The following is a 13050-nucleotide window of genomic DNA, read 5'->3' on the forward strand; positions in this document are numbered from 1 at the left end:
TCCCTTCTAACAAGAGCTGGGCCATTGATGATCTCAGGGAGACGGCCCCCTTCCAGCCAGTCTGGAAATTTGCAAACCAAACTGCTTTCTGAGAGTTGTTTTGTGAGTCCCAGATGCAGAATCCACATGGAGGAATCCCTGTTTATCCCTTACTGGCCCACCAGGCCCACAGCTCCTTTGTCCTTTTACCTCCAACTTCTGCCTCCCAGTGGAATCAGAATTGGAGTCCAGTGTGAGAATATAAGTGTTTCTAGCATCTGGAGATGGGGAATTGCTGAACCTCTCCTGCATCCTACAGAGACTGACTGTGCAGCTGTTTTACTTGGTTCTCACAGGGCTGCTCACACTACCTGATAGTTTTCACTTTACTTGCACCAGCTTCCAATTCCTGAGAAACTTTTACCCTGCCTGCTTTGGACCCTTGCAGAGCACAGCCAGTGGTTTCACACTCAGGCAGGTCCTGGCCATCAGGAGCTGAAACAAACTTCTCCCCAGGCAAAGGGTTGCTCTGGCTCTTACAGACAGACAAGCACCTTTCCTGTTCACTCTCCTCCACCTCACTCCCATTTTCTGCAGTCCCCACAGACGGGTCAGGAAAAGTTTCAGGGACATTCTCTTCCTCAAGAGCTCCCCCAAACAATAACTCACCCCTGTCTGCCTCCACGGGGGCACTACTCCCTTGAGCCACAACCAGCTCCTGGGTTTCACCTACGCCCAGGATCACTTCTGGCCCATCAGGCAGATTCCCATGTAATCCCCCTCCAGGCAGACAGCCAGTACCACCGGACAGAAGGTCAGGGTCCCTTTCCTCCCTTCTGCTACCAGCTCCTTTATCTTCATCAGTCAGCGTAACTCCATTGCCCGTCTGTTCTTGTGTCCTGGCGAGAGGATGACTCTGGTAGGACAGAGTCCTCTCACCCCCTCCCAGTAACACCTCAGCATCAGGCAAAGAACAAGTACCAGAATCGTCTGGTCTCTGGGATTCCCTGATGATACTAACTGGATCAGACCGAGTTAAAGCATCATCCCCCCTGAGAGACACAGAGGTAGGCCCACTTCCCATCTGGGCTTCAGCTGCCCTCAGATCCAGCTCTGGGATCTTGGCTCCATCTTGAGCCCTCACAGGCTCAGGCAAAGGATTCACTTCCCCAGAAGCAGAAGCACTTTTCTTGCACCAAGGACCAGCGTCCTTAGCAGGGATACCACTGACCATCCCAGAGCCATTCCCTCTGCTCCAGCCCCCATGGCTGGATTCAGAGACACACCTGGAATGCTCTTTTCTGGTGGATCCTTCTCCAGCCACCCCAGGCTGGTGAATCTTCCTCAGACAATGGGCTAGTTTCCTCATTGGCACCTTTTCCAAACGCAGGCTCTGCTCTCTCCCCAGGCTGCTGCTGTTGTTGTTCAACACAGACAGACAATGGGAGACACTCTCTCCTTTGTCCCAGCCCCCGGCTGGTCTCCACACACACACAGAAGGTGAAGCAGCTTCTCTCACAGACAACTTGCCATTCCCAGTGTATCAGCTGCTTTCCTGCACAGACACACAGCACCTTCCTCGGCCCAGGCCTGGAAAACTTTTTGCAGGTCTGTCTTGGCCACTAGTAGATGATGGGTTGGAATCGCTCCTTCCCTCCTTGAGCTGCGGCAGGCCACTCGGTTCAGAGCTCCAGGCAGTCCAGGGTTCCCTGCCCCGATACAGGCTCACCTCTGCAGGATTCTCCTTAACCCTCAGCTCTGCCACTGCACATCCACACTGCCTTGTCCAGCTTCTTTAATCTTGATTCGGTTTCCAGGTGCTGCCACTTCACAGTGGAGTTGCTCAGCGTGGTTGCAGGCTCTCAGGCTGATGCCCTCTGCACCCCACGATTCCTGGAAGAATCCCTTCAGTGTGCCAGGCTCCTTGCGGGTCACAAGCTGCCCGGGGTTAGGCCGTAGGCCCCTCTGCCCTCTGGGACCGACTCCAACAGACTCCCAGCGGAACCCCTTCTTCAGTGTGACACCCGCTCTAAGGGACCATGAGCACCCTGTCTTGGGAAGGACTCATTCAGCGTCAGCCTCCTCAGGGGTCACTTGTTCCTGGGGGCTGGGCTCTCGGCCCCTCCACCTTCTGGGACCGACTCCAACAGATTCCCAGGAGTAACCCCTCCTCGGGTGTGACACCCCCTCTCGAGGACCACAACCGCAGTTGCTTGGGTTCGGCCGCAGGCCCCTCCACCTTGGGGAACTGCACCTCACTGCCCTTCAGCACACCTGGGTCTCGCAGGCCCCACTTCTTCCAGGGCCCCGGTCACTTACTGCTGGATGCTCCATCCTCGGGGTGCAGAACATCCCACTTCTGACACCAGTGTGATGGGGTTCTGGGGTCCCCCAAGCTCTGCACCCCGTCCGCAGGCAGGAGAGTCTCTCACTTAGCAGGAAAACAGCAGGTTTATTAGCCGACAGGACACAGCATCGTACAGAGGAGTCAGTACAGCCGGCAGAGACAGCCAGTCCCATCCATGTTGGGGAGAGGAGGCCCCGAGGGGCCCCCAGAGCTGGGGCCTTGCCCCCTCCTTTGTCTCTCTCTCTCTCAGCCCAGACTAACTGCTTCCAAATCCCAGTTCCAATTCAAACCCCTCAGGCTCCACCTCCTCCTTTGTCTCCCGTACAAAGGTGTTACCTGGTCGTCAGGGTTACCCTCAGCAGGACCCCACACCCTCTGTGAGCCACTCACACACACACAGGTATCCCCCACTCCATCACAGCTGGTTCTTCTGGGCTGAAGGGAACAGCTAGGATGACACGGTAAGAACAAAGGAAGAGACACAACTAAGGATGGGTGGGAGCATACCCCAAGCAGAGCTCCTTATTACCCCACAAAGTGCCAGAGATACACCCGGATACCTATGGGGTGTTACTTTTAAAGACCCCCTCAGCCCTTCCTCTGACATTGCAGGTTGCAACTCAGACATTCCGCAAGCAGCTCCTCGGACCCCTGATTTGGAGACCATCCAGTAAAATTAGAAATGAACAAGCCGCCCTTGCTATCGTGCGGTCGCCATGAACTACCCCTTGCAAAACCCAGAGCTGGCTGCTCTTGGTTTGCAAAAAGCTGCTGTTTACCCATAAATCAACAGTTTAGACAAGCTGCCTGGAGGAGGAGTGCTGAAAAAACTGCAGGTCCTTTCTGCTGTAATGTACTATTGTTGTGGCCAAGTTCCCCATCCCATTATCTAACAGGGCCATGTCATGAAACACCCCTGTGTAATGTACATGCAGAAAGAACATAGATAATAGTTTCCATTCTGTCAGGCTACATTCTGCTTAGCATTACGCCTCCAACGAAAACAAACACATTCTTAGGAGATCAGTCCTGCCCTTCTGGACATGCAGTTATCGACCGTCCAGCTGCACCCTTCTGTGAGCGCCAGGATGCAGCCGTCCCAGGGCGCACGTCTGTTAGCCCATCCCTTGGTTTTGCAAACAGCCTGGAACAAGGTGATTGGTTAATATGAGTTGCAGGGGCCAGGCAAGGGTAGAAGGCAGATGTTCACGCCGATTCAGAGTCAAAACCCTACTGAGTGTTACGGACCAAGACCGCCACTTCAGAAGCGTTGTCCAGTTCCAATCCCCCCACCACATCCATGGGCAAAGGCTGCTTGGAGCTGCAAGGAGGTTTACACCCTCCAGGATCTTAGAATCACACCCTCATTCCAACTTCAAGGGACACAATTCAACAAATAGGGTTGTTCTTCAAAGCACAGGGGTTAAGGAATTGTTGAAACACCCAGATAAACTTCCTTCCCCGCTGTGAAATGATACCAAGAAATGAAAAATGGATTCTCAAGATAGCACAGTGGACCTGGATCTAACCCAGGAGTAAAAGGTGATGATTTCTAGCTGTTAACTGGGGGTTCGATCTTTGACATGCAATTCTGCAGTGGTAAGAACGCTCATTCTGAACTTAGTTGGGGGGGGGAAAGTGTGAACATTTTCAACTCTTCCTCGTTATTTTTGTACCGCAGAGTTCAAAAACAGAGATATTTTTCCAGGTCCCAGATCTGTGGGTGTTTCTCCCCGCCACCCCTTTTTTCAAAAGCATTATTTGAAAATGCCACCAGGTGTTTCATCTGCTGAAAACTGGTTTTGGGGAAACAGCAACTTTTTATAAAAGTCTTAGGCAAAAATGTAGGGGAAAAAAGCACAAATCTCACAGCATTTTGTCAAGACAAAACCATTGTTCTCTTTGTGGGCAAGTGGGCATTTTCCTATCAAAAACACTTTTCTTTTTGAAAAAGTCAGCTCACTCAACTAATTTCTGCCTCATGGCAAATGTACCGGTCTTCATTCAGGAGCCAGAGCAGGCTCGATTTTAAAACACACCGCCTCTCAATTGGTCTGAGTCACGAAGAAAACAGGTAAAAGAATTTCATAACGGCCAGTCTGTAATGCCAACCCAAAAGTATTCAAAACACATGAGTCAGACAAACCCTAAAAACCAATAAACTGGCTTAAAAAGAACTCAAAGTGTATTTTTTTTTAAAACACGTCATTTCTTTTTTATTTCCCTTCTGGTTTGGGGCTGTGAGGGTTGCATTTAAATCTGATCTGCAAAACAATATTGATTAAAACCCCCAAAAGTTTTCATGTTCATCCAAATTTCTCTTCAAAAGATTTTGGATTTTTTTTCAAAATCACGAAGACTAGAAAAAAACACTTGTCTATTTTGGGCAACTAAAAAATTAGCCAAACTCCCAAACGATTCTGCTTTGGGCCAAATGTTTCCCTTTTTAAAAGTTAAAACTAGAAAAAAAATGGTTGAAAAATGTATTTACCGCAGAACAAGACATTTTGACCAAAATGTCATTTTCTTGTTGAAAAACATTTTGAACCACAAGAAACTGCAACCAGCTCTCGCCATATTTAAAACTGACAGATGCAGGTTGCTAGCACCAGGGACTGAACCTGTGATGACAGGTGCTAAAGCCCTGTGCTTTACTACCTGAGCTAAAACCCCACTGCCTCTCAATCAAGGCTGTAGAGCAGTGACTTCACTCACCCTAGTATGGGGTCTCAGTGCCTGTGGGTCCTACAGGTGTTTGGGTTTTCTCTGAAACCATGAGGACACGAAACTTTGTTTTTTAATGAAAGCTGAAATTGTCTCGTCATCTCCTGACCTCAAGCTCGAGGGCAAACCCCACGATGAAGATGCGTGATATGCTGAGAGGTGGCAGGAACGCATTGGGTACCGCAAAAAAGGGCCGCACCTTATCAGACTCCCTAGAGAGGACGAGACGGGCTTGAAGGAAACACCAAAAGCTCAGCCCAGGTTGTAATGGAGATGTGACTGACCATAAAGATTCTGACGGAAAGTGCCCACTTCAACTCAGCACCCCCACGTGCCTGCAACACCTGAACTAAGACAGCTGGGAAGCAGGTTGTGCAGGCGCGGCAATGCCACGCTCCTAACTTCTGTATCTGCTCAGCTCTTGCTTACGTTTCGGTTGAAGCTAACATCTCCCACCTAGAAAGACTCGGTCGTTCTTGTTTACCGGCGTTTGCTGCTCCGCTCAGGCCGCGTGATTCGGCCGGACGGCAGCGGCCACCGAAATCCACAAGCTGCACCTCGGTGAGCCTGTCCTAGAGCATGTTACAGGCAGCGCTTCCTGACTTCACAATTAGCTCCCGCCTATAATACGCCGGGGTGGGGGGGTGTGGTGTGGTCTAATTCCCCACATGCTTTTTAACCCCTCCGCACACCACACAAATCAAGCCAGTGTCTCAGCATTAGCATAGCTTAGCCCTTTGGCGTCGCCTTCTGCCCCACAGAGTTCGCACGAATAAAAGAATGAATATCCTTTCTTACCTTCATCAGACTCAACTACCACCTGTCCCGCTAGCTCGGCTGGGGAAAGACAGGAGACAGAGGCCAAGGGATAGGACAGGAGGACAGGGCGGAGAAAGGAAAAGCCAAAATGCAAGGAGAAGAAAGAGAGAGAGAGAAATCTGTTAATGTCCTTTGCTTTCTCATCCTGGTCAATGTCACCCGCCCTCCCGCTGAGACAGGAAAGAGGCCCAGATTGTTAAAGGTACATTGATTGAAGGCTCACCAGGCCCACCGCGCTCACCTGGCCGTACCATTCCAGTGGCTTCGGCTCTTCTCCTCCTGACAAGGCCTTAGGCAGGGAGCGGCCTTATGGACCAAAGGGATGTTGAGCTTATTGATTAACAAGCAAATTCCCTCCGTCCTTGGCCTTCCCTGGTCAGAGAGCAGGCCTGGGGCGAACACACAGGAGCCCACAGCGATTAGCTGTGTGTGCTGAGAAACCCCCATTGGAAACATTGCTACTGCTGCAGTTTTCCATCCAATTCTTACAGCCATGGGTCAGCCTTTCTGCTGTGAAACCCTCTGCTTCTCCGCATGCAGAGCCCAGCGGTAGACCGCTGAACTGCGGAAGTGTACAGCCCCAGAATCCCCCCAGAGGTTTTCTCCCTCCCCTCCATAAAGTCCTGTCTCTGCTTCTCTCTGCCTGGGATTAGCAGGATGCAGACAGGCTGCCAAGTGAGCCAGTGAAGGACGGCATGGTGCTGGTGAGCTGGGATCTTTCTGGATGAGAAGGCAGCTTCTGGGATCCATCCCAGAGACAGCTGTCATCGGCCAGGAGAGCAGACCTGGAGGCTGCTCTTCATATGGTTTACACCCTTTCTAACTCCCCAGCCCTCCTGAGCTGCGCCAAAGGGACGGCGATACAGAGAACAAGGGAGAAAAGAGGAGACGCGTGGAGAGAGGAAGCAGCCACAGAAGCAGCACAGTCTTACGCGTTCCTTCAGCACAATGCCACTGGCTTTGGTGGCAGCTGACCCTGGGCAAGGATTCTGGGCTACAGAGCTGACGGCGATGGGCGACCACTCTCCTGGACAGCTCATTGCCTCACTGCAACTCACTTGATCACGTAAGTAACAGCCAGCCTGGGTCAGACCAGCTAGGCCCGTGACCTACAAGTGGCCAACACTAACTGCTTCAGAGACAAAAGCAAGGAACCCCCACAGTACGGGGCCACCTGCCAACGGCAACAAGTGTAACCTTGTGCTAGGGCTGGAAGGAACCTCAAGAGGCCAGCCAGCCAGCCAGCCTGTGCCTGGTTCCTGGCAAGGAGATTGGACTAGATGGGCCTTGCAGAATCCTACGGCTCTAGGATCCCCCTGCACGAAGGCAGAATCGAGTACACCACCGTATACAGATCACTTGATGGGTCCCTGTTCTGCTCATTCCCTCTGACGCACCTGGTGCCGGCTACTGTTGGAAGACAGGACACACAGCTGGAGGGGCCTTTGGTCTGAGCAAATACGACTGACCTTATTAGGCTCCACAGGCACATTTCCCAACCCCAGTGCCACAACAAGAGCCTTTCCTTATGGCCACAATCTCTGCAGCACAGCGTGGATCTCCCACAACATCCATCTCAAAGTCTTCAGCGCCCTTGCAAGTGTCCAGACTTGGTCAGCCTTAGCGACCAGGACAGGTCAAGGTTGCAAACTCAAGCTCGACAGAAGCACCCGGAGAAATGACGCGTTCTCAAACTCTCCCTGTGGAAACAACGAGAACTCCCGTGGCACCTAATAGACTAACAGATCTCTTGGAGCATAAGCTTTCGTGGGCAAAGGCCTGCTTTGTCAGATGCATAAGTGGGGGTGGGGTTCGGTGGAGAATTTTGGATGGCCCCAAAATATCTGTTAGTCTATAAGGTGCCTCAGGACTTCTTGTTGGTTTTGAAGATACAGACTAACACGGCAACCAGTATCCATGGAGTGACCTGATGGGATTTTACAAGTATGGAGCTATATACCTATCTCACGGAGCCAAAAGGGACTCTGAGAGGACTTCAAGTCACATCTCCTGCCCTCACAGCAGGGCCTACCACCCGCCCTGGCAGATTTTGTTTTTAAACCTCTTCGCCCTCGCCCACCCCCTCAAGGACGGCTCACAACCCTGGGTTTAAGAGGCCAAGGCTCAAGCCACAGAGCTACGACTGTCTGGGAAGCTGAGTGTTCGCTGCCCTCTTCTCTGGACCATTCACTTCTCCCGACTGACAACATCCACCCAACAAAGGTATCACCATGGGAGCTAAAGGCGTTCGTGACAAATGCTTGTCTCCCCTTCCCGTCAACTGAGGGGAGAACACAGCTGCTTAGGTTGCACCCTGCCCTGGCTGGGGGAAGGCAGAAGACAGGCTCTGCACCGGTCCTCTACCTCTAGCATGTATCATTCAGTCTAGCAACGAGATGCCAGGAGAGACAGCTCCTAACTTCCTGCACCTGCAGGTTGGAAACCAGCCCTCAGAACCCCCCACAGCCAGCTCACTTACCTCCTGTCGGCTGCAGCAGGATCTCAGCTGGGTTGTGGGGCTTCAGCCCCAGAGCAGACAGCGGGGTCTTGGCCAGGCCGGGAGGTGAGCGCACTGCAGTCAGGCAGAAAAAAATTGCCATGGTATAAAAAGCGGAATTAGATTGGAAGCGCCACAAATCCTAGCGTCGTCTGGGCTGCTCCTAACTGGGAGTTTATGGCCTCAGGGCTACGTGTTCTGCTTAGTAGCTGTCATTACGGCCTGGCAAGGAGTGCATGCAACTGGGATCGCTCAAGCCTGCTGGCCTGCAGAAACCGCAGGCAGGACGGGGCCAGGAGCAGGCTCCCATGGTGGATATGACACTCTTCCTTCAATGGAGACAGCTGGTGCCGGCTGCGTAAGGGGGTGAGGGGAGAGAAACTAGAAACAGACGAGACAGGGCAACCCCCTGCTGATGATTGATGGGCAGCTGCAGGTAATCTCGAAGGCAGGGCAGAGCTACAAATTCCTTTAATGCCTGAGTGTGCTGGGAGCCCGGAGCCCACACTCCCTGGGCAGAGAGCACTCGGGCATCCCCACCAGCGGGATTGGCTTCCGGGAGTCACCCTAACACATCCCCCAGTAGCCAGGGCGAGGCGGCAAAGCAACAGCCCTCTGGCCAAATAACAACGACCTCTATTGTCCCAGTGACTCTCTGCCAGGAATACCAGGGGTAACCGATGGGCCCTCCCCACTCTATGAGGGGGCAACACACCACTCCCTCATTGGACAGCCTGGTAACCTGAGGCACACAAAGGTAATGTGCCCTCCACACCCAGTGCCTCAGAGGTGGTCCAGCCAGGCTAGACCCCAGGAGGCCTGACTTCCACACCCCAAAGGATGAGATCCCCCAGTAGGGGTCTGCTGAGGGGCGGGCCTGGGGGGCTCATTTCTCAGTGCACAGATTGCCACAGGTGCCTCCAAGAACAGCAGCATTTCCCCTGCACTCAGACTGAGCTTAACCTAAACACAGCAGGGCAGATTCCGGGCGCTGTGCCCCAGATCTAAATCCAGAGGGACTCCATCGGTTCAAACCGAGATGCTCCAGGTTCAGCCAGGCGTAAACCAGACCAGAATACAGCTCTCATACCCTCGAGCCACTGCGCTCCCGGAAGAGCCCCACCCCTGGGCTTCCACCCGAAAAACGACTTCTAACCCACCCCTTCCAGCAAAGCAGCACAGACGCCGAAACGGCGCCCACGCCACCAGCTTGCAAACGCAGGGTGCAGACCCAGCGAGCTGTGCAGCAATGCACGTATGACGCATCCGCCAGCCTGTCTGCCACGCACCTGCGACAGGGGGTCTGCAGCACATATATGTTACAGAGAGAGAGGCTGGTATGGGTGTGTGTGTACAGGGGTTCTATAGCACATATATGTTATACAGAGAGAGGCTGGTATGTTATATGCATGTCTGTGTGTGTGTGTGTGTGTGTGTGTGTGTGTGTGTACAGGAGTTCTATACCACATATATGTTATATGCATGTGTGTGTGTGTGTGTATACAGGGGTTCTATAGCACATATATGTTATACAGAGAGAGGCTGGTATGTTATATGCATGTCCCTGTGTGTGTGTGTGTGTGTGTGTGTGTGTGTGTGTGTGTGTGTGTGTGTGTGTACAGGGGTTCTCTAGTACATATATGGTATACAGAGAGAGAGGCTGGTATGTTATATGCATGTGTGTGTGTGTGTGTGTACAGGGGTTCTCTAGTACATATATGGTATACAGAGAGAGGCTGGTATGTTATATGCATGTGTGTGTGTGTGTGTGTGTGTGTGTACAGGGGTTCTCTAGTACATATATGGTATACAGAGAGAGAGGCTAGTATGTTATATGCATGTGTGTGTGTGTGTGTGTGTACACCAATCTACTCTATATACCAGGGGTCAGCAACCTCCGGCACAGGTGCTAAGAGCAGCACACAAGACAGGAGCTCAGCCCCACCCCTTGTCCCCCATGCAGCCGGGAGCTGGCTCAAAGCCAGGACGCCTGTGGATTAACAACAGACCGGTTAATGCTTCTACCCACCACCGAACTGGTAAAGCTCTGTCGCTCAATGCATTTATGAATGAAGCTGTTGTAAGTAGGACGATTAGGGCCTTTAAAAAGTATCACCGGCCCTCGGCCGTACAGAGGTCAAATGTCGGCACTCCACCTCGGAAAGGCTGCTGACCCCTGACATGCACATTTGCAGCCGGGAGCGATGGAGCAAACAGATGCAGAGGTCTGCGTGAGAGGGGTGAGTTCCAGATCGCACACATCAGGCTTGCTGTAGTGCCTGGCTCTGGCGGCGGAGGAAGCACTGGCAGGCGATTTCTAGCTCACTGGCACTGCATTTTACCAGCTCGAAACAATTCAGGCTTTCTAGCTGGCAGGAGGAGAGCTCGGGAGAGGGGTGGGAAGGCTGCGGAAGGCAGAGGAAAGAGGCAAATGAGGCTCTCGCCTCCCGAGCGGAAATTTGACACATTCCTTTAGCTTCCTCTGCCGTTTGCATCTCAGCCTTCTGACCGACAGACTTGGATCGGCACCCACGCTGGGCGCGGGAGGCAGGCGTGGAAACAAAAGCCAGGCCTCAGGAGCTCAGGGCTGCTGCGTTGGTTCGAACCATTTGCTCAATGCAGACAAGCTGCTGGGAAGCCGAGCAATGCCACGGATGGGCCAAGGTAGTCCAGATGAGCGCTACTGCTAAGGTGCCGGGCTTGGGTCTGAATGGCTGCAGTCTGTGGCCCGGGACCGGACAGGAGTTTAAACCCCAAACCCCTGTGAAATCCAGCGGCAGTGAGCAGCATCGTCACGGTCACCGGCTGGCTTAGTAGAATCGAAACTGGCTTACATCTCTGTGGTCAAACAACCCCCAAAGTCCTCACTCTGTGGGGCGGAGGAGGGTAAAGGTTTAACTTTCCTCCCCTGTGAGCAGCTGGATCTGGGATTCTGGTTCGGAAGTGCCTTTCCCCCAATGCGGGGGGGTGTTGGGGTGCGGGGGCTCCTCACCGGTTTGCCTGTCCCAGCAATGGGCAGATCTCCAAAGGTTCAGCTCGCGGGCTGCTGGGAAGTTGGCCTGAGCCTGTCTGGTCCAGACACAGGCCAGAAAAGAGATGCAAAGCTCTCCCTGGCTTGCACGGGAATGAGTAGCTTTGCCTGAGGGCACATCTCAACCCACTCCTATTAACCTGGGGCTGGGGGGAGGGAAGTAACTAACTCCTTACAGGTACCGTCCTGCTGCAACCCTGCCAGCTTTCTAAATAGCTCCCTGCTGGCTTCTGCCGCAGCTCTGGCAGGAGCGGTGCTCCGTTTTCTTCCACCTCTGCCTGTCGCTTGGAAATTCATCCCCTGCACGCACAGCTGGCAGGAAGCCCTGGCGGCAGAGTGTTGTGGGGGGGGTGCACACGGGGTCACAGCATCACCCCTCCCAGCACTCACTGTCGGCACCATGCCGCTTCCGATGAGTGGGGCGGGCCCCCCTTGGCCCCCTGGAGAACAGCAGGAGCAGCCTAGCCTGTGCTACTCCCAGGCTCCAAGTGGGGCAGGGAGGGCTGCCCTGCACGCACCATTTCAGGAGTGGGGCAAAGAGATGCCAGGGATGGTGCTTGGTCCTGCCAAGAAGGCAGGGGATTGGACACAATGACCTCCCAAGGTCCCTTCCAGTTCTAGGAGACGTGTATCTCCATTGCTCTGTCCTGACCCTTCATTGCTAACAGGCAATGCTGACAGGGGAAGCGATGGCACTAAAGCAGCTCTCCTGCTAAACTCAGTGTACAGCATCGGCAGCCCCCCGACAAGAGCCGAGCGCCCAGCAGATTGTACAATTCACCAGAAAACATACGGGGGCTCGAACAGGAAGCAAAAGCTTTGAACGTTTTCAGCAAGTCGAAACGCTGAAAAGACGCTTGTTCCGGGTCAAACGAAACCCAGAATGGAAGGTTTCGACTTCAGCAGCTGGGGAAAGTGTCTGGTTTTCTGGAACATAAAATGAAAGGAAACATGGGAAGAAAAACCTGCTGCAAATGCTGCAGTTGAAAGAAACCCTAAGAATAAAAGGCAGAAATCCCCAAACACCGCGGCGGCATAACAGGAATTTGAAACAGGGTTGGGTGTCGCTAAATTTCCACTTTTCTCTCAAAAGAAAGATTGGAGCGGAAACTTTTGCCCTATTCTAGTCTAAAGTCGTGGGACCTCGGCAGATTTCAGAGACATCAGTTGGGAGGTGACTGCCATTTTGCAAAATCTCTCCCGCTCGGGACCTGTTTTTAAATCTTCTGTTCCACGTCAGACAGATACACCAACACATAATATCAATTGTGGTCACTGCTTTTCTCCCCAGTTGCTCACCAACGCATTGTGCTGTTGCAGGAGATTCAGCCATGCCACTGGGGGACAGTGGCAGAGTTTCCACTGATTTCTTTTTGTATCCCTGGGCAGAATAAATTTTATGGGCACCCAGGTTTGTGCAGATGCGCTCCACCATAGAAACACACACTGCCGGGTGCAGGTGGCTGTGGGCGCTCAGCTAATCAGCAGGGCAGCACCTGAAGCTCTCCTGGGTGGTCACCCGAGCACTCGGCTTACAGGGGACTCTGGATAGTGGCGGAACCAGTCGAAGCAAATTCACTTCTTCCCAGCCCACCACCAAGTTATCGAGGGTTAGCCAGGAGGATGCATGCTCAGCTGGAGAAGTCAAGAGGT

The 13050-nt window shown here is 53.0% G+C and overlaps 1 protein-coding gene across 14 annotated transcripts in view; it reads right to left on the reverse strand.

Moving 5' to 3' along the window:
- TNS1 (tensin 1) overlaps nucleotides 1-13050 on the reverse strand; it is a 245809-nt gene that overhangs the window by 34596 nt on the left and 198163 nt on the right. For 11 of the 14 annotated variants that reach the window (XM_075001457.1, XM_075001452.1, XM_075001450.1 and 8 more), the window contains 2 exons: nucleotides 8349-8441; nucleotides 5849-5887 (listed from right to left, as the gene is read on the reverse strand). In XM_075001457.1, coding sequence (XP_074857558.1) covers nucleotides 5849-5887; nucleotides 8349-8441 — 132 coding nt within the window. The remainder of the gene's footprint in view (nucleotides 1-5848; nucleotides 5888-8348; nucleotides 8442-13050) is intronic. The other 3 variants (XM_075001459.1, XM_075001451.1, XM_075001448.1) reach the window with 1 other exon arrangement.

This window comes from Carettochelys insculpta, chromosome 8 (assembly GCF_033958435.1).
Source record: "Carettochelys insculpta isolate YL-2023 chromosome 8, ASM3395843v1, whole genome shotgun sequence".
Classification (NCBI taxonomy): domain Eukaryota; kingdom Metazoa; phylum Chordata; order Testudines; family Carettochelyidae; genus Carettochelys; species Carettochelys insculpta.